We start from the raw sequence: 27,293 nt of genomic DNA, 5'->3' as shown, positions 1-27,293 counted from the left end.
CTTTCTGTTCCATGCTCCCACGATCGCTGCTCAAACAACCAGGCAAATTCTATGAGGTGTCCAGACCCAGTCAGCAAGTCCTCTCTGGTGTTCCTGGTACGCCAATGGAAAGCAACTCGGTTTCCTCCAGAGCAACGTTCACAGGAACGCTGTTTCTGGTGCATTCCATCCCCCTCAAGCTCTGCTTATTCTCTGTGTCGTACTCTCCGCACGAACCAAGCCGTGTTCTGGGGTTTTATTTCTTACTCAACGGACAATATTTGAAGCGACTGTTTCGTCCCCTATCTTCGTCCTCCTTTGCAGGATCTTGCTTTTTCCATGTCTTGCGTGAGCCTATTTCTTATTGGTCCACATCAGGTGTGGGTGTGTTTACGGTCCTGCGTGTGGGAAATGCTGCTGTTTCTGAGGGAACTTTCACCACAGCCCCTCACCCCAGATTGCTTGTCAGGTCAGGCCAGATTAGATCTGTGACTTGCTACAGGTACCATGTAAACCTGCACGAACCTGTTTCATGGTCGGGTTGGCAGCGACTAAACCGTCTCCCCCCAGCAGGTTTCCTGGTGAGGAGGGTGTAATGGATATGGACATCCGGCAGGATTAAAAACAAAACCTGTCAAAGGGCAGAGGAGCTCCTTGTGAGCCAACGGCCATCCATATCTCGTATCGAACTGTCTGCGGATGTCTTCCTGCGGTTGGGTTACACTTTTTTTTTCTTTTTTTTTTCAGGAGGTTGGCGGCACGATTTGCACTCCGGCCACCATAAACCCCCTCATTCTGCAAAACATACTTAAAACCCAAAGAAAACTGAAAACCCACTCCGTGGAGGTACCTCCTTTGCAGCTGCCCTTCGCAGGACCGCTCACTGGATGACAGGATTGGAGCAAAGCCTTCCGAACCCCCACTCTTTGATGGGAGGAAAACCACGGGGTAACCTTTCACCTACTATTGGTCTGGTCGCTCTGATGGTTACCATTCCCAAGGAGTTCCTGCAGCTGTGACCAATTCGCTGACTCCAATGATAATTGAGGTAACACTGGACAACGAGTGTATTATGCGACGAAACATTCGTCACTCCTTGGGTATCGTTTCCTTGGTGTCTGTGTATGCTCGAACTGAGGTGAGTGAATGACCGTGAGGGATGCATTCTATGCCACACTCGAGTCAATGGTTGATCAGTGCCCCAGGCGAGATACTCTTCCAGTCTTGGGGGATTTCAATGCATCAACTGGAAATGACAGGGATGGTTATGAGATGTGTGTTGGTCCCCACGAGTCTGGAACTGTGAACCAGAATAGCACTAAGTTCCTTGACTTTGCAAGAAGTCGTGGACTCGGTGGCTGGTTCATGGTTTCAGCACCCACAGGCTCATCGCCGGACTTGGTATTCCAACGCTGGCGGTGTGGCAAAGGAGATTGACCAGGTGCTCGTTGATGGTCACTGGAGGATGATCCAGAACTGCAGGTTTGACCAGAGTGCTCAGTTCCTCAATACTGACCACCGGCTTGTTGTAGCATCTCTGAAGCTACAGCTTAAATCCAGGAGAGTGGTACCATCTCAGCCGAGGCTGGATGATTGCAAGCTCAAGGATGAGAGGGTAGCTGAGGAGTTTGCAAACAGGCTGAGTGGGGATTTGGGGGGTCTGAGTGCTTTGCGGTATCCTGAAGAGTTGTGGAGTGCCTTCAAGACCAACATCCTTTATGTTGCCGGTGGATGTTTTGGAACTCACCGGAGGGTGAAGAAGAATTTTGTCTCGAGGGACACTGGATACCATTAATCAGTCACAGGGCCAGACTTGATGGCAGAGCTGAGCTGTTCAGGGAGTTGAGCTGCGGTGTACTGCAGTTAGAGCGGAGGGTGGTGGGCTCTTCACAGTGGAATCCAAAGTGAAGGCTCGCTGGGCCGGTTACTTTGAGCGGCTGCACCAGGCTGATCTATCAGCTGTTGAGTTGGATGTCAGGGGTCTTTCTATCCCGATTGCTGACTCTCCAATCAACTGTGATCCACCTTCGTTTATGGAAACACAGTCTGCGGTGAACCGGTTGAAATGGGATAAAGTTCCTGGGATCTGTGGCATCCATGCTGAACTTCTCAAGGCTGGTAGAAATGCTGTTGCATGCAGTTCTGTGCTCTGCCTGGAACACTGGCATCATCCCAACTGACTGGAAGAGGGGCCTTGTTTGCCCCTCTCTGGAAAAGGAAGGGTGATCGCTGAGACTGCAACAACTACCGAGGCATGACGCTGCTCTTTGCTCGGATAATTCTTCATAGGGTTCGCCACCATCTGCTTGAACACCAGCGCTCAGAGCAGTCAGGCTTTACACCAAGGAAGTCAATGATTGACCATATCCTTGGTCTTCGGGTCCTCACCGACCACAGACGAGAGTTTTGGTTGGTGCTGCTTGCAACCTATGTTGATCTCTGTAAAGCGTTTGATTCAGTGAATCGGGACGCCCTCCAGAGGATTCTTGGTCTTCGTAGGGTGCCACCAAATCTGATCAATCTGATGTCTGAACTATATTCTGGTACTGAGAGTGCTGTGAGATGTGGGTGATACCATCTCTGACGTATTTCCCGTAACTGGAATTTGTCAGGGGTGTGTGCTGGCCCCCATACTTTTCATTGCTTGTATGGACTGGATTCTGAGGAGGATGTCGGAGAGATCAAGCTGTGGTGCATCGTTTGGGAATGTCAATATCTCTGACCTTGATTTCGCAGATTAGATGATACAGCTCATATTTGGAGAGATGCTGGATATCCTGTCATACATGCGATATGTGCCGCACTTTATGAGTGGGAAAAACTTTGCACTTCATGCCACGAACATGCATGTGAGAAGTGCTGTGTTGCACCACGAATGTACCAAGCATCGTGCTTTGTGCCATGAATGTGTAAAATGGAAGAAGGAAGAATGTGGGAAAGCAATTTGTTGCCGGTCCGGAGGATCATTTGTTTATGGTGAGTGATGGGTTGTTGGTGGTTAATAATAATAGAATGAGTTGATTCGAATAATGAGGAAGACAGACTCACCGAAGGACGAGAATATACCTGTGGGGTTGAAAAAAAGACTGTGATGAAAGAGTGGTTATTGAATTGAGGTTTGGTGAAGGGGATTATTGGGGGATTGAGAGAGGCAGAGGGTGGAATGGACCGATGGGGTATTAAAAGAAAGACTCAAAGGAGCAGAGTGGGGAGGGAAGACATCAATCCAGGGAAACACAAACTAACCTCAGTGCATGCCCCCCCCCCCAAACCCTTCGGCAAAGGTCCACCTACACGGCAACTGTGAAAATAACTCATCCTCGGGTCACCTACGTGTCCATGTATGCTGTCCCCCTGGGGTTCGTTTCCAAAACCATCATAATATTTAAAAACATTGTGGACAGATTCGGATGATTGGGTGTGTGATTAAAAACTAGCTGTGAATAGATTTTGGTTAATATCCGGATCTGGCCTGTCGGTGGGATACAAATTGTGAACTGTTCAGCCTGGCGGAATGTCGGTCTCGTCTTTTGTTGTATTGATTTGCCTTTTGTTCCCCCACTCCCCCCCCCCCCTTTTCAAAAAATCTGTTTTTGTTATCTTCGCAATGACATTCCATAAGCTTTCTGTCCTCTTTAGCTATTTTGCATGATTTTGTTATCGTTGCTTCCAAGTATGCAAAAATTAAATGAAAAGGAATGCATTGCTGTTATAAAGGATGTTTTCTCGGTGGGAGTATGATGACCAGTGATACTTTTTATGTAATCATACTGGCCAAGGTACCGGGTGTTGCCCGGGATAAGTTTCACATTATTTCCCCAGTTTAAATAAAATATTGTTTTTAAGACAAATGGCTTTTTCTGAGGAGATCGTCTTTCTTGCAATGTTTCTGTTGCTCTGGCTGTTGCATGTCGTTCACAGTCAGCTTCAAGGCATGATTGTCTTACTTGGAGGTTTTCTCTTGCTCTTGTAGCTGGTACACTTTCTCAGACGACTTCAAGGCATGATTGTCTTTCTTGTGAGCTTTCCTGCTTCTGGGCTTCTTCTGTTTATTTTTTTTCTGGCTGCTGATGTGGATCTGCCCAAACTTGCCCGTTTCTTTGGTGGCTAACTCTAACCCAAACCCGAATTTCCTGTAACATTACACACATGGCGGGACCTGATGTAGCAGAAAATGATAGGACTGATTTTTTGGGAAAAATGCACCAAAATCTAGAATTGCGCCAAATCGAATTGCAGGTACAGTCAAATGCAGTGTTGTTGCAGACCCTGAGCGCTGCGCACTCTTTAGTAGCTTGTGGTCAAACTGTTTGCGCTTGCATAAAGGACAGACAGGCCAAAAAAAAAAATATATATATATATATATATATATATATATATATATATATATATATATATATATATATATATATATATATATATATATATATATATATATATATATATATATAAAAAATCATGAATAGTTTTTAGGCTTCTGCACGTAGATATGTGGATCAGGCATTTAAAGGTTGATCATCACCGTGGCCTTTGTATATCATTATATTGCCATTTATGTTCCAGGAAGTTGATTCGCCACCGCAAAGAGACACTTGGCCGTCAGTCCATGGACCGACCAGCCAGGCAGCAGTATACCGATTCAACTTCGACCACCAACCGGCCTCGGGACGGACAGAGACGGAAGGAGAAAGCGGATGACCTCAGACAGTCTTCCATTGAGCAGGACTATCAGGTCAGTGAAAATGTTGGTGAGTGGAGTAAATGTTTTCTCACAATTACAGTACCAACATGGACATTTCACATCATATTCCTAGTCATGGTGCATATTAAGTGAAAGCAATTCAGTAATTGAGGGGGTTATCATGGAAGTAGTTGAGAAAGTTCCTTGAACAGGGAAATGGGTTTGAATTGGTGAATAGGTTTGATCCGATATTTGTAAAATTTATCAATAAGCACTTTGGTGCCTTCTATTTATTATATGATGCATACAAAATGGCTGAATCGTTTTCACTTCCCATTACCTCCCTTACCGACCATCCACTCACTCATCTGACCACCTTCTATCTCGACCTGCATGTGTATTTTTTAAATCTCCTTTCCAACCTTCCCTCTCTATCTTTTTCAATGCTTCAATAAGTGGATTGCACTGTATCTGCTTTGTCTCAAAAATACCTAATTGTTTTTGAAATGCATTGTGTTCAGTTTATTTTGTACACCTTGAAGGATGTTTCTCTCAAAATTTGCTGGGAACAAAGTAGCATGTTCAGTGAGGAGGTGAATCCTATCCAGGATATGATGATATAGAATTTTGGTTGCATTGATACATAATGTATTCAGAGGCCACCTGCATAGTGCATCACCATATATATATGGTGGTATTTTGATCTTCTTCTCCCCTTTATCATATGTAGCATTCATTCCACTTTTATTGAGGATCTGAAATTAAATTATTCTTGCACTGAAACCAACTCAACTTGACACTTCTGACTTTAAAATCAGACTCTCAGTTTTGTTACTCACCTTCGTAGCTCGATTACAAGGCTCCGAAGGAAAACAAACAAAAGTGGAAATGTGAAAACTATTTTGAATCGATGTGTCAACGGAACCCAATGAAATCCAGCGCTTATCACACTCAGCTAAGCCTGTACCTGTTGCATTCTAGCGAGGGAAGGATATTCCAACATGGCGGCTGCTTAGCCCCAGAAGCACGTGGTGTGTGTGTGTGTGTGTGTGTGTGTGTGTGTGTGTGTGTGTGTGTGTGTGTGTGTGTGTGTGTGTGTGTGTGTGTGTGTGTGTGTGTGTGTGTGTTGTTACGGTTCCAGGAACCGTATGCATACAAACATACAGTTGTCCCGAAGTTAGTTATGCCATTAAGTATATGTGCTGATCAAACCCCTCCTTTTATGTCGTGGGAAAGCAAAAGGGGGTGCGTTGCGATGCTTTTTTTAGTTAGATTAATAAATCTTTATATCCCCTCCATTACGATCCACGGTATCATAGCGCTTGCAGCCCTCTGTTCGCTGGCCACAGCGCACCATTGTCCATCTGCTGTCTCCGGAGGCTCGTTCTGAGGCAGAATCTTCACATCCGCAGTTCCTTTTCGGCTTCCCCAAACGCTCCAATTCAATCTTGGTTGTACCACCGTCCACCTTCCTCAAACACTCTTGGAGTGGGCGGGCTTTCCCGGCCTGGCCGAAACTTCGCCCAGGAAGGGTGGACCCTATGAAGGCCCTGTCCAATCAGGACGGACGATGACGTCGGCTTCGCCAAGGCCCCTCCCCACCCAGGGGATCTATAAATTACGACACCATCCTCAGAGTAGAGTGAGGGAGTTCGGTGGGTTCGTTGGCTGGTTGCAAAGAAAGGAGGGTCGTTAGTTGAGTTGGTCCCTTGGTTGTTGGTTGAAGAAGGAAGGTCGTGATCACGGAGTGTCTGCCCACGTCTCGCCTCGGCGGCCCGTCTGTTGTGCTGGTCTGAGTACACCCGACCTTGACCGGGTCTCTCGTTGGGTCCTGTCTGCTGCCCTGTTCTACCTTGGAATCCGCGCTCTCCACCCGGGCTCCTTCGCAGACACGGTTTCCACACGTGCAGCTGTGGGCCGTGCCGCATGACCTCTGCGGGGTGCCGCACCATGGAGCATCCCTTCCCTCGGAACGTTCCGGTACCAAAAGAACTGCGACCTTAGCTCCTTCCCTCCGTGGCTACAAAAGTCCTTTGCTATTCAACTGGGTTTATTTTGTCTGAGTGTGTGGTGCTGTCCTTTAAGTAGAACTGTATAAGTTTTTGATCATTGTAATTCTTGCCTGTATTATTCTCACGACATGTCTGCTCTGTGTCCTCTTTTGTAAGTTGCTGTAAAATTGTCGCACTACATCTCTCTCTTCTGTCCCCTGCATAATACACCAATAAACCTATTCCTGTACCACATTCATTTCCTCGCTTAGTGCAAATAAATGATTGCAGAAATGTTCCCAGTTCGTTTTTTTCTCAGTTCGTTTTTGTCTTTTCCTTCATTGGTCCAGCATGGTTCGGATCTAAGTTTAGCCGGGTCTTTACCCCCGATAATCTGTTCATTGTCGCCGGTACGTTCTTGGCAGTTCCGCTCGGCTGCATCCGATCCGGAGTTGGTCGTTGGTAGTTGGAACTCTACCGTAGTTGGTAGAGTGATCCGGTTAGGGGAAGGCGTACTTAGGGCGTGGTTCCCCGGTAGTCGAAACCGCGTGGTTCATTAGGTAACTTGGTTCTAGACAAGAAGACCCTACGCTACGCGGTTGAGGTATTGGCGTCCACGGTCGGTTAAGCGACCCGCCGCGTCACAGGATTATCCGTGAGCGACGGCCTACAATTCCGGGAGTCTGATGGGAGACGACGAAACTCCCCCACCAAGTGGTCGCTCTCGCCACCGGACCCCGGCCCACAACAATATATTACACATGTACATAGCTCGGTGGGTAATGGTGATATGCACCGATGATTGTATATTATTTCAATGATCTGAATGTGTGTATTTTGCTTTCTTTATGAACTCTTTTATATATTCCGGCTAAAAAATAGAAATAAAAAAACAAACAGAAACAAGAAAAAAAATATAAAAAAGAAAAAAATGATAATCTCAAAAAACAACCAAACAAGATAGGAATGACACCACATTACGACACCACAATCCTTTTGTGGATTACCATCACGATATCTTTTGACATTCTACTTTTCTTTTGGGATTGTGATGGATGAAGAATGACATCACATGATGATGCCACAATATGACACAACAATCCTCTTCTGGTTTAGCATCATTTCTTTTGACGTTTCATCACAATCCCACAACAAAAGTAAAATGTCAAAATATGTGATGGTATTCCATAAGAGGATTGTGGAATTATAATGTGGTGTTATTCCTACCTTGTTTGATTTTTTTTTTGTTTTTGTGATTTCATCCCTGTTTTTCCATTTTTTTTTTAAAGTTTTTTTGTTTTTCTTAATGTTTTTTTGTTTTGTTTTGTTTTGTTTAACAATGTTTGCAATGTACACTGTAGTATTGATACTGCATTTCCAACATTTGAACGACGTTATATCTGACTTGAGCGAGTTAAATCAACTATTGTCCCATAATGTGTTAACAACGTTCTATTGAAATGCCTCAAATAGACAACATAAATCAGCAACTTGCTGAATAAATATAACAACACAAGCCTCTTCCTTAAATGTAAAAATATTACACTAGATATAAAACACAAAACTCATAAGAGTTAAGTAAAGATGATAATTTTGGGGGGAGGTGTTTAGAAAGATGCTGGGTCCTTTTCAAGGCCATCCTGGGAGAAAGGGGACCCCACTGAGGCAGCAGATGGAGAACTTGCGATGGCGGGTGGATCATTGGGTGAGCTGGTTGTGAGGTACTGTTGGTGGTTGGTGTGGTGGTGGTGGTGGTGGTGGTGCTGTCAACCCTTGTAAAATGGTTTGTGATGGTCGATTGCTTCGCTTTAATTTGGATTTCCCTGTTGGTCTCTTTATTGGGCCTCATAACAGGCTCCAACACACCTTTTAAATTTTATGCTTTTCTTCATGAATGGATCCATTCATGAAGAAAAGCCAGCCAGGAAGATCGCCAGCACCTTGTCAACCAGGGCCTTTCCCGTCTGCAGCACTCCTGCCAGCATCTTGGTCATTAGTGATTTTGGCACCATCACCTCCTCTTCATCACTCTCGTCGTTTGAGCGTATGAGCTCTTCCAGATCCTCCTCCATTAACTCCTTGGTAGGATTCAAAGAGTTCCTTCACCTTTCTTTTGCATGTCCTCAAGCTCTCTCCTCCGTCACTTGCAATCTTCACAATCCTCTGCACGTGAACCCGCCATTCACCTTCCTGTGCTGTGTTTGCTTATTTTGCATTTTCATTTCACTTTTCTTGATGCAATATAGTCGGTCATTTTATGACTCGGTGGGTAATGGTGGCGTACTTCTACCCCACCGTCTTCTAGTCATTTTTAAAATCAACATGAACATCTGGATTAAAGGAGATTTAATACAGATCTTCATGGAGTAAGACAATTTAAAATAGCTGTATTCTTCTCTCTTTTGAGACAAATCCAACCTCTGCCGCACAATATTGCACCACCATTTTGTGGTGGGTGGTATAAGTAGCTCAGAGTTTTGGCTTGAAGTGAAACCATGAGTGCAACACGATCGACTTTTTTTTTTAAATCCATGAAATGATTTAAATTGATGGATTAACTTAAACTTTTCCTGTCACTGGGGACAGGTGATTTTGATAGTTTAAGATAAAACACAGATTGGTGACAGGATAAAAGAGACACAAGGATGATGGGTGACAGAGAATCTGAGACGTACGATTCTGGTCGATGCAAATTGGGGTTTGCAAACACTAACGCTGACACGCACTAAGATATAACCACTGAATAATTAACGCCAAGTCATTTTCGTAACTATTTTTTCCCCGATGCAGGCAGGCATGTGACGTGCTCATAATTCATTGTTCATTTTGGAGCACATCAGATCTGAATCAAGCTGTGACATCATGTACTCTTCCAATTCGACATTTGCACATCCAAGAAAACGTGTGTGTGTTGTGTGTTGTGTGTTTATGAAACGTTCCACACAAAATTGGTCAGGTTTGATTGATTGCTCTGGTGAGCTTGGTTTTCACGTTCTTCAGCTTGGATGTTATACCCATGCATTCATAAATGGTGACTGAGATTTGTCTTTCCCCCGCAAGACCTTTTTTTTTTTTTTCATTCTATGTGAAGGTAAAATGTTTTCACCTCTGCCACCAAAAGTGAAGGAGGTTATGTTTTCACCCTTTTATCTGTCTGTTTGTTAACAAGATATCTCAAAAACTTGTGGTAAGATTTGGACAAAATTTGGTGGACAGGTTGGGTATGTGACGAGGATGAACTGATGAGATTTTGATGAAGATCCGGATCCGGCTCCTAGAATATTTTAAAGTGATTCTTCACCATTGAGAGAAAGGGCTAAAAACTATATATAGCACGATATCTCAAAAAGTTGTGGACGGATTCGGACGAAACTTGGTGAACACGGGTGTGTGACAAGGAAGAATTCATTTGATTTTGGTGAAGATCTGGATATGGATATGAGAATTATTTAATTTTTGAAGTGATTCTTCACCAATGAGAGATGGGGCCAAAAACAATGTATGGCATGATTTTTCAAAAATGTATTGGGCCCAATATATTCTCGGGGATCAGGCATTGCATGGCGGAGGTATGCGTTCTACCGAGTGCCCTTCCAGTTATTAAGTTTTTATTATCATAAACATTGTTTTTTTATTCTCACAGATATTGCCCGAAAGTAAGATCATGTAAATCTATTTGAATCACTCTGTACCGTCGATTTAACGCAAATGCAATTATTTAAGAACTCAACTTAAAATCCGTTACGCTTACAAAACATCCACATCCTATTTACGGGAATCTTTCAACAAGCTCTCTGGGCAATTGTTCCTGAGACCTACTTTTGTAATATATATGTTGTTGTTCGTCTTTCGGCTGCTCCCGTTAGGGGGTCGCCACAGCGGATCATCCGTTATGATCCGCATACTGATTTGGCATAGGTTTTTTTTTTACGCCGGATGCCTTTCCTGACGCAACCCTGGTCACCTCTTATGACACAGGGATAAGGATTGGGTTTCGCCATGATTCCGGGCTGTCCTGCACCCTCTCATAGCGCAGCCCAGCGCAGAGTGCCCGTCCTCAAGCAATCCTCCAACCCAAGCCTCCGAGTAGCCGGATTACAGGCGCACGCCACTACGCCCGGTACTACTTTTGTATTATATATATATATATATATATATATATATATATATATATATATATATATATATATATATATATATATATATATATATATATATATATATATATATAAAAAAAAAATAATATAATCAGACACACCTCCTGACTTATGGTGAGCATCGCCACGGATTATGTCTCACACAGTAAAACCGCATAATTTGTAAAGAACAACCATTCATCTGCCGCCCAGACGATTGTTCTTTACTAATGCAAACCATTCAACCAGAAGGCACGTGATGTGATCGGCGGGAAAATCGAAACATGATGAGTGTGATAAGCACTCCGCTTATCCCCATTGGACGCAGTCCTCCACCAAAGCGTCACCTCCAACACAGTTGTTTAACTTCCGTTTGATGTTTAACTGATTATGGCCATATAATATTTATCTCTCTGTCAGAGGCCAAAGCCTCTGTGTTGGAGGCGACACTTTGGTATGGACTGTGTCCATTGGGGATCAGCAGAGTGCTCCTCACACCCCTCATGTTTATATATTGTTCCGGTTGTGGAAATTCACAGAACACCATACAGGTCCTTTAGATCAGCTATGTCGATAAGTGCGTGTTCGGAATAGATTTCCCCACCGATGTTTGTTTAATGGGAAATTATTCGTGTGCAGGGCTGTGAATCTTCAGTTAGCCGTTATTCTTTCGCTGTCTTTATTTTGGAACAACCACCTCCTCCAAAACGACAACCACCACCACCTTCACCACAACCACATCTCCTCACCACCTCCTCCAGAACAACAACCACCACCGCCTTCACAACAACGACCTTCTCCACAACCGTCAACATCCCCACAGACAACGGCCTCCCCAACAATTAACACCACGCCAACCAGCAGTTAAAACAACAGGGTGCTCTGAAGAGAGAAATCCCGATAACGCCTGGGATTTCCCTTCCCCCTTCCCACCCCCCCGCCCCCGCGCTGGGAGGGAGGAGTGGCGGATCGAGCCAAGGTTCAAAGGTGAAGTAGGGGAGGGCGCTCATTTTGGGTGGAAAGGGCCCACTGCCACCCCTCCCCTTGGGGGCAACAACAACTGAGCTCAGCCGAGCTCTGCTGGAATTTTCCCCCATGCGCCGGGAAGGGAGGAGCGAGGCTCCGTGGCTATAAAAAGGTAGCGTGGGTTGATGCCGAGGGAGTTGTTGTCGACAGTTGTTGTCGAGAATGGTTGGAAGAGAGTCGTACAAGAAGGTCGTTGTTGACCAGTTGAGTTGAGGGGCTGAGTGGAGGTGGAGAGAGGAGACGCCGACCAGCAGTAGAGTCTGGGGTCTGGAGAACGGAGGCGGACCCGGCGAACGGAGTCCCAAAGACCCCCGGACACGGTCGTTTTCTTTCTTTCTTTTCTGGGGTTTTTGAATGGAAGTCTGTGGCGCCTTGTCCCTAAGTAAAACTGGTTAAGTGCATGTGAATAATAATCATAGACAACGGCTGTGGGTCTTTTTCTGCTCGTGTCCTGTCCCCATTCCCCCATTCAGTGCTTGAATACGTGTATAAATAAATGTCCTTGTGTGAATGTGACCTGTTCGTTGCGTCCTTTCCCTCGATTGAGCTGCCGTATTGCATTCAGGATTTTAACTGGCTTATAAATAGTCGATAAGATAATCAAGTCCGACAGAGCCTTGCGATAATACACCACTCGGCAAATCGCAAACGGAACGAGCTGCTTAAGAACGGCTCGTTTTCGTGAAGGCTCCGTCAAGGTGTAAATTCCCGGCATTTCTGTCTGCGCGCATACTTAGGTAAATCGACAATTCGGCGATCGGACCCTGTCGCGCGTGGACAGAATAGTTGGCAGATTTACGGTGTGATTAAAAACACACCCGTAGCTGGATTTCGGCGTTTATCCGAAAGCTGCGACTTGGTTTGCCCTTCTGGTGGGCGAGAACGGCCGCGATTGGCAAAAAGCGGTCGCCTGCACGCCAAGCGGGTGGGAAACCACAGCAATATACATATATATATATATATATATATATATATATATATATATATATATATATATATATATATATATATATATATATACATATATATATATATATATATATATATATATATATATATATATATACATGTATTGTTACGAATTTGGGAATTCGATTGCACACAACATTCAGGTTCCTTTAGTCAGTTGTGTCGATAAGTGCTTGTTCCCGAGATACCTCACCTTCCATTGTTTAATGAGCAGAAATCGATTAAGTGCGCTGCGATTCAATTTATTTGTTCGGGAGCGATCACAAAACAATGGAGCCACCCCTCCCCCTCTTCTGCGAAGAGGAAGAAGAGCCCTCCCGTCCTGAATCACGTGACGTAAACAACTCCCTCCCACCTGCGGTTGTGTGGGCACGGGGGGATGAGTCACGCCGGGAGCGGGGGAAGGGCGGAGGAGAATAAGGAAGAGATCCTCAGTTGGTTCGGTTGGTTGTTCAGTGAGCTTCGGCTTCGGCTTGGCTCGGGTTAGGGTTCGAAGCTTCTTGCTTCGGCTTGGCTTTTTTTTTTAGCAGGCCTTCGGGTTCTGCTTGGCGAGGGTTGAGGCCTTTTGGAGAGCTTTTTGCTTCGGCTCGGCTTTTTAGCAGGCCTTCGGGTTCTGCTTGGCTCTGTTCGCTTTTTGGGCTCGAGCTTGGTTCGTCGAAGAGTCGGCTGCTTTGTTCATCAGGAGAGAATTGAGCTGGTTGCTCGGCTCGAGCTACTGGTGGTTGCTTCTTGTTCTCGGTTCGTGTTGTGAGAGGCTTTGTTCATCGAAAGAGAGTTGAGCTGGTTGTTCGGCTCGGAGCTCTTTGTTCTCCGCTTGGCTACCGGCTTGGTGCGACTCCTTGGCCTCATCTTGGAGGTGGTTCTTCGAGGAAACGACTCGTCGACGGGAAGGATCGGCACCTTGTCTCACCAGCACGTGTTCAGAAGCACGAGAGGATTCGCTGGAGCTCGGGAAGGATCGCCGCTAATGGCGATTGGATCCAGCTCGCTCTCGCTGGAGCCCGGGTCCGAACAGCTTGAAGACCACACGAGGTGGAGAGGTTCGAGATAGGTTCTGGGTTTCAGCTCATCTGTCCTCTGAGTTGGAGTCCTTATTAAAGGCATCAGCCACCATTTCTTGGGTGTGTGTGTGTGCGTACGTGTGTCCGTGGGCCCGTCTTACAAGTTGGAAACTTAAGTGCTTTGTGTGCTGTAAATGATTGTATTGCATTTCGTATCGTCAGTATATAGTCCATGGGCCCAGGCATATATCGGTACCATCTGAGGAAACCAAACTTTAGGGCTACTAAGTTATTGGTAGGGACTATATGATTATTTCAATATGTGATAACCGTTCCAGAAGAGCAGCTTAGTGTATGTATTTTGCATTTTTACCATTTTACCATTCTGAGATATTGACGTTTTGGGGGAAAATAAAAAATAAACCAATGTCACCCGCAGGGTGACCCGTATCTTGCCAAAAGGTGACCACATTTGACTTCTTTAAGGTCACACTGAGGTGAACAGAGCTGCTATCCACCAGGAGCGACTCCTTGAGGAATATCTGCCTACGAGAGATTCCGATGAGAATCGTTCTACAGAGTAACCATGAAAAATATGCGTTTGCCTCATAACGTCACCAAATGACGTCATAATGTCTCAAGCTTGACATATCTAGAAAGCACTCATCGAGCTGTTCAATTTGAGGTTCTACACGATATGGTTCCTAAAACTTGAAAATTTGATCTTGGGGTCAAATATGTTTGATCTTAGGCGCTAACCATGAAGGTCAAGGCCAATCGCCACCAAAAATTATTCAGCTGAGCGCCAGACCATGAACTATATTCCCATGAAGTTTGAAGACGATCCGATCAAAATTACTCAAAAAATAAGGGTTTCGTCGACTCCCCTGATTTGCGACAAAGTGACCTTGACCTTTGACCTTGACCTTCAAAATTGTATGCGCTGAAAGGGACCTCGATAGGCCTCTGATATGCGAAATTACAAAAATTTCCAATGATAACTGTGCTCTGCAGAATTTTTTATACGTGATTACAGACAAACAAAAAAAACAAAAAAAAAACGTACAAGCTGACTAACATATCTTGCAAAAACTTCGTTTTGGCAAGATAAAAACAAGGACCACTGGGAGGAAGTGGCAGAGCTGAAGTCCACGCAGGAGGAAGCAGACACCCGAATGCTTCTGCATGCTCTGCATGCAGCAGAGGCTGGGTACAAGGCTGTGGTGATCACTGCCGAAGATACAGATGTCCTCGTTCTGTGTCTTTCCTTTGATAAGGACATCCCATGCCCCGTGTATCAGAAGTGTGGTACGCAAACCCGCACACGGTTCCGGGACATTGACAAGCTTGCTAGATCGATGGGAGACAGTGTCTGTGATGCCCTGGTTGGACTGCACGTGTTCTCCGGTTGTGATACAGTCAGTGCCTTTGCAGGCCGGGGAAAGATGGGCGCCTTGAAGCAAATGAAGTCTGATAAGACCTACCAAGAGGCCTTCAGTCAGCTCGGTCATTCATGGGAAGTATCCACCGAGCTCTTTCAGAAGCTGCAAGAGGTCACCTGCCACATATACGTGCCATCTACCAACACCTCAAAAGTCAATCAACTAAGACATCAACTCTTCTGTGCCAGATGGGGAGAGATAGAGTCCAGTCAGCTTCCACCATGTGAAGACTGCCTCTTCATGCACGTCCTCCCTGCAAACTACCAGGCTGCTATTTGGAGGCGCTGTCTGCAATGCCAACCCTATGTTCCAAGTCCCAAGGGTTGTGGATGGACCACTGATGATGACGGGAAGCTGGCCATCGAGTGGATGCAGGGTTCTCCAGCACCGGATGCAGTGTTGCAACTGCTTTCCTGCAAGTGTGGACGGTCGTGCAAACTCCCAGACTGCACGTGCCCTGCCAATAGCCTGAAGTGCACTGACATGTGCAAGTTGCGAACCTGCAGCAACCAGCCCGCTGATGTCGAGGAAGAGGTTGTAGACCTCGAGGATTCTGATGCTGATAACAGTGATGAAGACTAGACTACTGATCCATGGTGTGAATGTTTTGGCACAATCACCAGGACATTCATGGCTACAAGTATGCATGAGTAAAACATAGTACATAAACATGCCACAGTAGCGTGGTGAAATTTGGGTTATCTGTAAATTTCACATTTTGGACGCTTGTTGGAACTAGGGTAGGGGAAGGGCAATTCCTTTAACTGTGGTAAAAACTTGGAAAATGTTCATAAATGTTTTCCTCATTCAACATGTGCATGTTGTAGGCTACTGCGGTTCAGTCGCACGACCCAGGGAAATTGTATGACAATATTATAAATTAAAATGTCCTGAAAATCACTAATCAGCAACATTTTGATAGGCCCTATTGTTCGCCCCTTTCTGCCATAAAACAAATTCTGCCTTCAGGAATGACAGGATTATTCAGATGGTATAAATAAAGCATTTCAGACATGTATTTGTGGTTTGCAGTTCATTCTAGCCCCATGTGGAAACAGCAATTACATCATTAGTGAATGTTTCTGAGTTTGCCTTTTGGCTTTCATTATGCGGAGGGTGGGTACATTCCAGAGATGATAACTACCAATAAGCTGCCAGTCTGCAATGGTTATCACATCAAAATATGATCTATATATATACACCAATTCAAAAATCATAACTAGGATTGGTTTCCTTAGATGGTACCGACAAGTGGAATTTCTGGCCTGGGCCCATGGACTTATAGTTCTGCTCTTACGTGCTTCCCTAGTTCCCCATTATCTATATATTAATACTGAAGGACCAATTTTGTGCTCCTCCAAGCGGTCGCGTCACGTTTTTCTCGGGACTGTGGCCTGGACTGAAAGAAACTTCGTACCTGTAAGAGTGCATCGCGTATAGTGGCAATAGTCAACTTTCAACGCTGAAGCAGAATAAACACTTTTCGTTCAGATGGGGGCAAGGAGTGAAGAGGCAGGGGGCAAGGTAAGCAAATTTTTGGGCGGAGGTAAGCAAATTGAAAGCGGGAGACAGGGGGAAATGGAGCGGGGGCTGGGTTGAATGAGGCGGAGTTGAGTGTGAGGGGGTGAGCAGGGGGTGGGGGCCCGGGGGCAAGTGGGGCGGGGAATCAAAAGACGGGGGCGGGGAGTGAAGAGGCGGGGCTGGGGTAATTACATTTTTGGGTGGGGGTAAGCAAATTGAATGGGGGCAGGGGCGGGGGATGAGTAGGCGGGGGCAAGCACACCCTGTCCAGTCCATGTCCCTCGAGTGTGTGTGAGCTCATGAGGGTGGTTGAATGAACGGAATCCGTCTGTGACGGGGTTTCAGCTAGTTATTAATAAATACTCCAATTGTTAAATGTTTTCAGCTCGTCGCTTCGATTCTTTCATGGACTGAGCATTTCGTGTGTTGGTAGTTAGAAAGCCGTTGGTTTGCCGTAAAAGGGGGAAATTCGGATCGATGGTTCTCTGCGATTAAGCCGCTCAGAATCGCGCACGGGACAGGCTCGCTGAAGCGGTTTGTTTCGTACGAGTTCCGTCGAGGGTGAAATACCCCGGTAGTTGGATCACGTGGGTATTTAGGTAAATTGAAGTTGGCAATCGATCCTACCCCACGTGGTCTGCCCATTGGCGTATTTCAGTTCTTGCACAAGGATCCATGTTCTTGCATGTTCATCCATGTTCAAATCCCATATTCTTGCACAAGGACTCTATCGGCTTCGGAGTTATCCGGGCGGCGATCTATATTCCGGGCGATCGGTCGGACCGACTTTACTTGCGGCTCCATCAGAGCGGTCGGCTCGCGGCCGACCCCCGGCACCGTAACAGTATGTATGTATGTATGTATGTATGTATGTTACATGTGTCATATGCAGGACCGGAACATTACGTGACCTTGGTAGATGCATAAATTCAGAATATGGGATTTGAACCTGGAATCCCAGCAACACGAGCTATGTCCTCAGATATAAATGTAGCAACCATGCATTGGTGCTTGTGACACTTGTATACAAGGTTCAAATCCATAATGCCTTCTTTTTTAAACAGAGAAATCGAGACTCAGGGATGAATTGAATGACAGAGGGCAGCAGGTTTACAGGCTGATAAAAGATCTAATAGGGAAAGAAGAAGATAAAGGAAAGGGAAGTAGTGGGTGAGAGAAGGGCATCAGTAAGTTTACGATGGAGCATTGGATATGAAAGATCGAGCCACAAAGCATTGAGGTGATTGATGATTGGCAGCACTCGTGAAGGTCATTATAATACAGACATCGAGTGCGAGTTCTATGGCTAAGAGAATTGAGAAATGATGGGAATGGAGAGATGAACGACGGGAATGGGGGGGGAGGCGGTGTGGGGTGAACATTGGAGATGCTGCATTAATTTGTCTTTATTACCTCTGCCACCGAAGGTGAAGGAGGTTGTTTTCACCCCTTTCTGTCTTTGTGTGTTTGTCTGTCTGTGTGCAGGATATCTGAAAAGTTGTGGACGGATTCGGATGAAATTTTGTGGACAGGTTTTGTGTGTGTGACAAGGACAAACTGATTAGGATTTGGTGAAGATCCGGATACGGATCCGCGAAGTTAAAAAAAAAAAAAAAAAAAAAGAAGTGATTCTACACCATTGAGAGAGCCAAAAACGATATTATATATATAAATAATCCCGATATCTCAAAAAGTTGTGGATGGATTCGGACAACCTTGGTGGACATGTTTGTGTGTGTGACAAGGAATCGATTCAATTTTGGTGAAGATCCGGATCCAGATCTGATAATTTTTTTAAGTGATTCTTCACCATTGAGAGATAGGGCCAAAAACGATATTTTGAATGATATTTCAAAAATGTATTGGGCCCGATATGTTCTCATGGATCAGGCATTGTGTGACAGAGGTATGTGCTCTACCGAGTGCCCTTCTAGTTAATGCAGTATCTCCTTAAGCTGCACGTGAGTTATGTACAAGCTCCTCTATGAGCCTTAAATTACTACAAATAAATAAATAAAAAGCACTTCCGCTTCGTGGAGTCGAGGTGTATTTCACTGATAACGCACATCGATTGTGACAAAGAACATCTCCAACATGAGTAAACGTTGATTTTACAGCGAAACCATTTATTTGGTTTATAAAAACAAGGTTTGCCTGGAAAGCACCATCTCGGGCTGTGAGAATGTGATGAGTTTCTGTTGGAAATGTGTTGAGCGCACATTGTGTGTGGGCCTTTTACGGAGGTGGTGCTGCTTCCAGCCTCCTACCTACTCCATGTAATCGCAGTGCTGATGTGTCAGGTTTTGACTGCGGTGAATTCTCAAGCTGTGGTCGAGCATGCTCAGTGGCACGTCCTCTATGGGCACTGACAGAAGGGCTTTGTTTTTTTTTAATGGACTTATCTGGAGATTAGCTGTGTTCATTTGAAATTGAGGCGAGCTCTTGCAGCCCTTCTCTGCTGATTGCATCCTTTTTGTCTGTGACTATGAATATGTGTTAAGACAGATGGATGCTCAGTTTCGCTCACAATGCATATTCATTCGATGTAATGCAATATGCTCACTTGGCTTTGTTTGGTTTCATTGGACACATTTATCAGTTTGAATTGTTTTGCAATTTGTCTGCGTTTTTGTTGTTTGTTTTGTTACCTCTGCAGCCGAAGGTGGTTATGGAGGTTGTTTTCACCTATCTGTCAGCAAGATATCTGAAAAAGTTGGTGGACAGGTTGGGTGTGTGACAAGGACCAATTGATTCGATTTTGGTGGAGATTCTGATCTGGATATATGAATTTTCAAAAAATTTTAAGCGATTCTTCACCACTGAAAGGTGGGGCCAAAAACGATATATAGCATGATATTTCAAAACGTGGATGGATTATGACAAAACTTGGTGGATGAGTTGAGTCGGTGACAAGAACAAGCCAATTGGATTTTAGTTCCACCGTATCAGTCGGATACAAAACGTAAATTGTTCAGCCTGGTGGAGGTATGCGCTCAACAGAGTGCCGTTCTAGTTTGTTTATATATTCGTTTTAAAAAAAAACAAAAACAAAAACATTTCATGTTCAAATAGGCTGCTTTGCAAATCTGGGCTATAAATTAGGTCATACCTTTTGCAGCATTAACAGTTTCATGGCAAACTAAAGTGGATTATCCAAATTGCCACAATGTTTAATATTCATGTGATGTCTTTTGGCTTTATGCAGTTTAAAAAAAAAATTTTTTTGAGCATTAATTATGTCGGCTTTGGGTTAGCTTTTGTTGTGATAACGTGCTTCCATCTTAGCGTTTTATTTTGATAGAGAATTTTTTTTTTTTTTTGTTGTTTTGTCCTTGGCAAACAAAGGACCAAACAAAGTCCTTAGCAACGTATACCAGCAATAGTTTCTCAAACTCCAGAAGCTAATATCCGGTTATTTCGATTTTCCCAATAACGTGTGTTTAAAACTTCATCGTAAGATATCTTGGTCAGTTTGTGACGGACCACCATGTATGATACACCATTGTGAAGCTTATTTTATGGGCTTTCAAATAAACCCAATAACTCAATATTGAATTTTTGCGACTTCCGACTGGTTTTGTCCTGGAGGGTCACATATAGTGTTTGCAATACTGTATATTTGCCTGGTGTTAGCTTGATGCTGAGGGTGGTGGGCTTGGGATATGAGGATCCTGAGTTCCACTCCCCCTTTGTTGTTGAATTATTACCAGGTGGGGTTGACTCTGCCTGTCATCCTTCTAAGATCGGCAAAATGAGTGCCAGCTTGCTGGAACACTGTCGGAGTGGTGACCCGTCCAGTATTGTGTCCAATAGCCGAGGAGATTGCTTAGGCAGCAACAACGCTCTGCACAGAGTATGGTCCCAATGGATGGAATACTGTATCTGTATCTAACATTTGCTTCAACTGCAAATTATTGTCATGTTTGCAATATATCCACATTCGCTTTATCTGGGAGGTAAGAAGTTCGGTTCTGAGCCTCACTGAGTTGTACCAAAGACTTCCACAACTGGTACTTTGCTTCCTGCTGCTTCCTCGCTTGACATTCAAATCTTGAGCCTTTGCTTGTTAATGAGTGGTCAGATTTTACCGAGTAACCTTTAGGACACATTTTCATTGAAGTAAAGCGATGTAGATAAGATGTTGAACATTTGGTCACAGTTTCAATTTATTGTGTAATGTAGCTTTTGTCATCTTAAAATGTCAATCTTTTTGTGCCGAAGTCGCCGAAGGCAGTATGTCTTCATGTTGTCCGTCCGTGCTAATTTTCTCCGTTTTCTCTGCAATCGCTTATCCGATTGACAAGAAATTTTCACCATCAGTGCAACCACTCATGTAGAATGTTTTTATGATGTCATAGGTCACGTGGTTTGACAGCTATTTTTTTTTATATTTTTACGAATAAACCTTTAAAAATTTCCTTCTCCAGACGGCTTGACAGATCGAGGGGAAACTTCACCCGCATGTTCCTCAAGCCTTGGGGATACCATGGTGTTCACGAATAATTAATAGGTCACATGGTCTGGCAGCCATGTTGGATTCAACGAAAATCTTTGTCATTTCTCATGAACTGCTTCATCAATCGATGTGAAACTTCACAATTTATGATCTTAGTCATGGGGAAATATATGTTTTAAATTTGAACCTGATCGGATGCATGATCTGACAGCTAGAATTATTTAATATATTTTGAATCTGGGTTCAAGGATTTAAATCAAACTTGGTACAAGTATGTATAATGATATTGTTACGGATCTGGAAACCATTTGCATTCAACATACAGGTCCCAAAAGTCAGTTATCTCGTTAAGTATGTGTGTAGTTTGAACCTCTCCTTTTGGTCTAGTGGGACGACAGGCTGTGTGTTGCGTTGGTTTAGGTAGGTTATATCTTCAAACCCCATATCCTCCAACGCCACATCCAGTGGACCATCCAGCCTGCTACTGAGCGGGCGCTTTGCTCTCCCAACCCGAAATCCCGCCCAGGAAGGGCATGCCGTGGAACCCTGTCCAATCAAGGCGGACACTGGCACGTGCTTCACGGAGCTCCGCCCCGTACGAAGGCATTCTTTTTTCCCTCGTGGTATTTAAGAGAGGGGCGCGTCTGAGGAAGGAGGAGGGGTGAAAGGAGGAGTTCTGTGGACGAAAGTTCTGGTGTGGTTACGAGCAGCGGTTGCGAGGGACCAGTTTGTTCATGGTGGCTGAAGAACCAGTTTGTTCACAGTGGCTGTTACGAGGACTTCTTGGCTGGCTTTGACCCCGACTATTCACCACGCGAGCTCTGCCACGAGTCCCACATGTGCGACTGGGACCAAACCGACGACCTTTGGCAGGTGCCGCACTGCAGAGCACGCTTTCCCTCTGACGACCAGGTACCCACCGAACTATGACCCTCAGCTTGTCTCTCTTCACGGCTGCGAGGGTCAAATAAAGACTCTGGGGTTTATTTTCTTTTTGTGTGTGTGTCTGCGTGTGGGCCCGTCCTTAAGTAGAACTAAGTAAGTGTTTTTGCTGATTGTAAATATTTCCCTGATTGCATATTCGCGTCAAGTCTGGCCTTTGTCTTTATTTTACTGTAAATAAAACAATTGTAGAAATATTCCCAGTCTGTTTCCGTCCTCTCTTGTATTGGTCCAGCATTGTTCGGGTCTGAGTATAAGCGGGGTTTCATCCCCGGTAATCGGTCTACCATAGCCGGCACGGCTTTGACAGTTTCCGCTTGGCTGCACCCGAACCCGAGTTGGTAGTCAGTAGTTGGAACTCGACCGCAGTCGGTGGAGTGACCCGGTTCGAGCAAGACGTGCCGAGGGCGTGGTTTCCCCGGTAGTCAAAATCGTGTAGTTAATAAGGTAAATTGGTTATAGACAAACAGACCCTCCGCAACGCGGTTGAGATATTGGCGTCCACGGTCGGTTCAGGGACCCGCCAGCTCACGGAATTATCCGGAGCGACGGCCTACAATTCCGGGGAGTCTGGTGGGAGACGGCGTAACCTCCCCCACCTCGTGGTCGTTCTCGCCACCGACCATCGGCCCACGACAATATAATCATGTGGGTGGAGACCTATCTGGCAACGTTGAAGTGACATTCTAATGAATTGTCTTCTTTCTCCAGCTCTTTTTATTAATTTATTTATTGTCTTCCCTCTTACACTTTCAGGTTCCTGCACAACCATGCTGTACTTCACCGATCGCTCCAATGCCTCCAGAGAAAATGCACTCCGTGTCGAATGCAATTGACACGAATAGCAACGGTACATTGCATAGCTCTTTCCTCTCACCTGGCACTGCCTGGCTTGATCACCTTCCCTTCTCATGGGATTTTTGTGAAGCAAAAGAAGGCTATTTAATCAAATTGTAATGTTGCAAATCATTTGGGACAAACAAAATTGCTTTAATAAAGCAAACGGATTCTTGTGTTTATATAATTTATTTTGTTGGGAAACGTTTAAGGGTCATCGAGAGGTGAAGTTCCGAGTTCCTTAATAGGAGTGATAATGCAATCGATTTTGGTGAATGTTGCTTCCTGTTGATAATGCTTTGATGATCTGTTTCGGGATTTGGCTTGAAAATCGTTTGTGTTTGATACGTGCATTCCAGTTTGAAAATAATTGGTATTCGAGAATTTTATTTGATCCTCACGTTTGTCTCAAACCTTTTCTGTTTGACCACATCAGAGCAGGCTTTGTTTGAGATGTTTCCTTTTGATTGGTTAAAATTGCATCTCCTTTACTCTTTGTGACATTTGATTTGTTTATTTATTTATTTGTTTGTTTTTTATTTTCATCTTTCATTTTTATCCTCCTCTCCAAACAGCGACAAAGCATGAGAAAGAGTCGTCATCTTTGTCACGAGTTACTGCTCTGCCCCCACCTCCTCCCCCTTCCCCATCAACCTCATCCATCTCATCCACCTCATCCACGCCATCTGTCACCGTTGCTGAGCATTCTGTGTACAACAGCACTTCCGTCCGGCTGCCCAGCAGCATGCCTCATAATTCACAACAAGATAGCAGACGAGCTTCTTTAACCCGGGTTAGTTTGGAAGGAAAAGACTGTGTGCCACTACCGAGCAAAGTTGGAGATGAACAAATGACAGGCGACACTAAACCTGGAGGCAACGTTGTGGTATCTTCAATGCCAAGTGCGCCTCCACTGTGCAGAGACAGTGGTATTTCCAACAAGTCTACCGAACTTAAGGGACAAGTTGGTGCTGGGCCTAAGGGAGAAGCTGAAGAAAGCCAAAATTATCCTGCTGGCGTTCAAAACTTCAAAGAGTTGGTGGATACATTGCTATCCCCACGAAAGACAAGGAATACAGGTAAAGATGAACTGTTGATGCTTTGGGGACAAAGTGCTTTTGTTTACTAACTTATTGTTGTTCAGGCAGGACGATGCATCTTTGCGGCCCTGAATTTGGATCTGCTGTGGTTGTACATCAGAGGCTTGTTGCTTCATAATAATTTTGTTTTCATCTTTGCTTCATTTAACCATCCTTCTTTCACATAGCTTTCACTTTTTTTCCACTTTTCTCACTTGCTAACCTGACTTTTTTTTTCTTTTTCTTTTTTTTTCTCTTCCTTTTCCCTTTCACTTCTCCCTTCTTTGTATTGTTACTCCTATTTGGTTTTGTTTTTTTTGTTTCCTTGCTTTCTCTGCTCACCCCCTATTTCTCTCCCTTCCGTTTGGGTTTCTCCTCCCTTTCCTGCTTTTCCTTGCGTTTAGTATGTTACGTGTCTCAAGACGACTGGATCTGTCGAGCTGCTTCTTCCGACCTTCCTCGAAATTCCAACCCCTCTTCTTCCTCTTCCTCGCACCGTGACACCACGACTAAACCAGAGATAAATCACAACATGTGCACCTCACCTGGAAGTCAGCACGGTCAGGAAAACAGCATGTTGCTTTGTCATAATTTGGAGTCTTCAGCACAGAATACCAGCATGCCTGACTGTAATCAATCGACTTTTTCTGCATCCGTGAGTGATTTTGTGACGGTCAACCCAGTTGGACTACATTGTGATGGCTCAGCTGCTGAGCCTGACACAGAGCTCATGTGCGACCAGGGATGTAAGCTGCAGGAGCGGTCTCGGGGCGAGGGTTCACCGTGCAGCCGCTGTTTGTTTGCCGATTTCCCGTTTGCACGCACTGATTCGCCTTCGCGCTGCCTCGGCTCTCCTGTCAAAGTACAGAACCTTCGTGGCAGCTTGCCTGTATTACCAATGCGACCTGCTCGTGCCTCGCTTGCCAAGCTACGCATGGCTTACTCCTCTGGCTCTTTTTCTCCCACAAAGCATCGCTCCCCCTCTTTTTCACCGCCAACTTGCAAGGTAGAGTCTCGCCTTAAGCACTCTGCAGATGGTACAACCTCCTCAAACTCCTCCTCTTGTACCTCCTCACCCGCGAAGCTCCCTGGTACCTCTTCTGGGTCGGACAGACTGTCAGACCATGAATCGCCAACTCTGAGACCAGAATACACATTGACTCGCAACCACAATGACGACGACAGTGACTGCAATGACACCTTAACAGAATGGCCACGGAGACGCTCGGTCGCGCTTAGCCCCATGTCATGTCATGCCGCAGAGGATTGTTCCTGTCAGCCGGCATCTCTGTGTGAAGAGTTGGTGGAGATTGTTCGGAATGCCACGGGTCTCAGCTATGAGCTGTCGCGCGTTGCTGTTGCCGTCATGGCTGGTCATCTGCGAGACTCATTGCCAAGTGTGGCGCCGGCCATGGGACAATTGCTTCTTTCCCTACTCACACCTGTGGTGAGCTCTGCTGCAGCAAACACCTCAAGGCCATGGCAAACGAATTAATTTTGAAATAATCCACCAACACTTGTCAATCTGCGAACTTGCTGCCCTTTGTTGTTGAGGTCCTTCCTGAGCCTAGATTTCTGGATCTAAAATACAAACAAACAGGAATATTGCATTTGAACCTTGGATCCTAGTCTCTCAAGCACCAATGCCTGGGTGATGTTCCTGTTTGAGGACATAGCTCATCGTGCTGGGATCCCAGGTTCAAATCCCATATGCTGTATTTATTTGTCCACATATGTCCCCTCATGCCCTTGTCCTGCATGTAATGTAAGTACAACCTCAAAATAGCCTCCTTTTTCATAAGAAGGGACTAGAGGAAGAAAAAAGGACAGTATTGGAAAATGGGGGAAAAAGGGTAAAAGAGTAAAGGAAGAGGATTGAAGGTGGATGTATGGAATATATAAAGTGTTGGTCAAAAATGCTGACATTTGTCCATACTATTAAATAAAGGTCTCCTTACGTTTACATCATAAAAGCTTTAAAAAGTTAATCTTTGCACATGATCACCACTAGTTATTGAATTGATTGACCATTTCACCTCTGTTTCGCAAATAATCTTCCTAAAAAGGTACTCGCCAACTAGCTATATTGCCTTTTCAACAACTTTCCAGCCACCCCGGTAATTTTGACTTGCTTTCGAGCCACTCCATAAAATGCATTCATCAAATATCTTCACAATCACCAGCACAAAAGAATGTGGCCCCAAGTTGGCTTTCGCTTCAGAATTGTGTTCTCAACCACCAAACCCAACACATTTGGCTTACGTCTTGCATCCATGCAGAAAAAGAGGCTAGCTGTTTATCCCCCCCCTCATGCTATGTCAAATCATTGTGTCAACGCTCCCCCTCCACCCTGACCCTCTCCCTACCACATTTTCCCATACCCTACTTCACCCAACACGATCTTGTTCACTTGCCTGCTGATTAATCTGTAGAGCACACACTGAGGTAGCAATGCAAGCATGCTGCAGTTTTATTTTGGTTGCTATTAACATCGCATGAATAGCATGCCCAGTAAATGGTGAATAAGTGGGTTTTGTATACCTGTCTGTCTGTCTGTCTGTCTGTCTGTGTATTTTATATGCATGTAAGGAAGTGGTGTTTTACTCTTCATCTTTCCCATTTTGCGACGCATGCACTCTGTGTATCCACTTGACCATGGCTGCAAATGGCTCAGTTTTCACCCATTCCCTCCTCCACCAACCCTTCTCTTTTTTTTTCTCCCTTGCAATCAAAATTTTAATTTGCCTCTTCGGAGGCAATGAATGCTCTCAGTTTGATACCCCACGGCCTGCAATAATGATGTACCACGGCGAGCTGCTCGGATTGGTCCTTCCATAAAAGCTTCATCGGGGCTTTTTCCTCCTTGCTTTCAATGCATGCAAAGCACAATTTGAACCCCCTACTTTGAAATGCTTCAAAATCCCAAGGTTTTAGAGAAACTCCTCCTCCCCTTACCAGCACCAACCCTCCATGTAGCCTGGTGGTCATTTCTGATGCTGCTTGTGAAACTGTCCTCACTGTGATGGATGCCAGTGTTGCATTTTTGTTTTTGAAATCCATCTGGCCTAGATTCTTGACTTTATTTTTCTCACGTTTGTCTGTCTTGCATTTTTTGTTTTTTGTCTTATTTTATGTATACAAAGTCTTGGGTCATGTAGGAGCTAGAACACAGAACGGATAAGGACGGAACAGTAGAAAGACGACAAGGTGGGGAAACATCAACAGTGGAGTTG

At 44.9% G+C, this 27,293-nt stretch overlaps 1 protein-coding gene across 6 annotated transcripts in view; it reads left to right on the top strand.

Annotated features, from left to right (window-relative positions):
* NCKIPSD (NCK interacting protein with SH3 domain) overlaps positions 1 to 27,293 on the top strand; it is a 105,425-nt gene that overhangs the window by 42,673 nt on the left and 35,459 nt on the right. For 2 of the 6 annotated variants that reach the window (XR_015055285.1, XM_085870535.1), the window contains exons 3-6: positions 4,543 to 4,711; positions 22,901 to 22,994; positions 23,557 to 24,060; positions 24,465 to 25,507. Coding sequence is in view for 5 of the 6 variants with exons in the window: in XM_085870535.1 (XP_085726661.1) it covers positions 4,543 to 4,711; positions 22,901 to 22,994; positions 23,557 to 24,060; positions 24,465 to 25,507 (1,810 nt within the window). In the remaining variant the exon portion in view is untranslated. Of the gene's footprint in view, positions 1 to 779; positions 1,028 to 1,134; positions 2,956 to 4,542; positions 4,712 to 22,900; positions 22,995 to 23,556; positions 24,061 to 24,464; positions 25,508 to 27,293 lie in introns of those variants that run through there. The other 4 variants (XM_085870538.1, XM_085870536.1, XM_085870539.1 and 1 more) reach the window with 4 other exon arrangements.

The sequence above is a fragment of the Eptatretus burgeri genome, chromosome 2, assembly GCF_056783735.1.
Source record: "Eptatretus burgeri isolate ZD-2024b chromosome 2, Ebu_testis_v1, whole genome shotgun sequence".
Taxonomy (NCBI): Eukaryota; Metazoa; Chordata; class Myxini; order Myxiniformes; family Myxinidae; genus Eptatretus; species Eptatretus burgeri.
The sequence above is the reverse complement of the archived record's forward strand: the minus strand, read 5'-3'. Positions and strand labels throughout refer to the sequence as shown.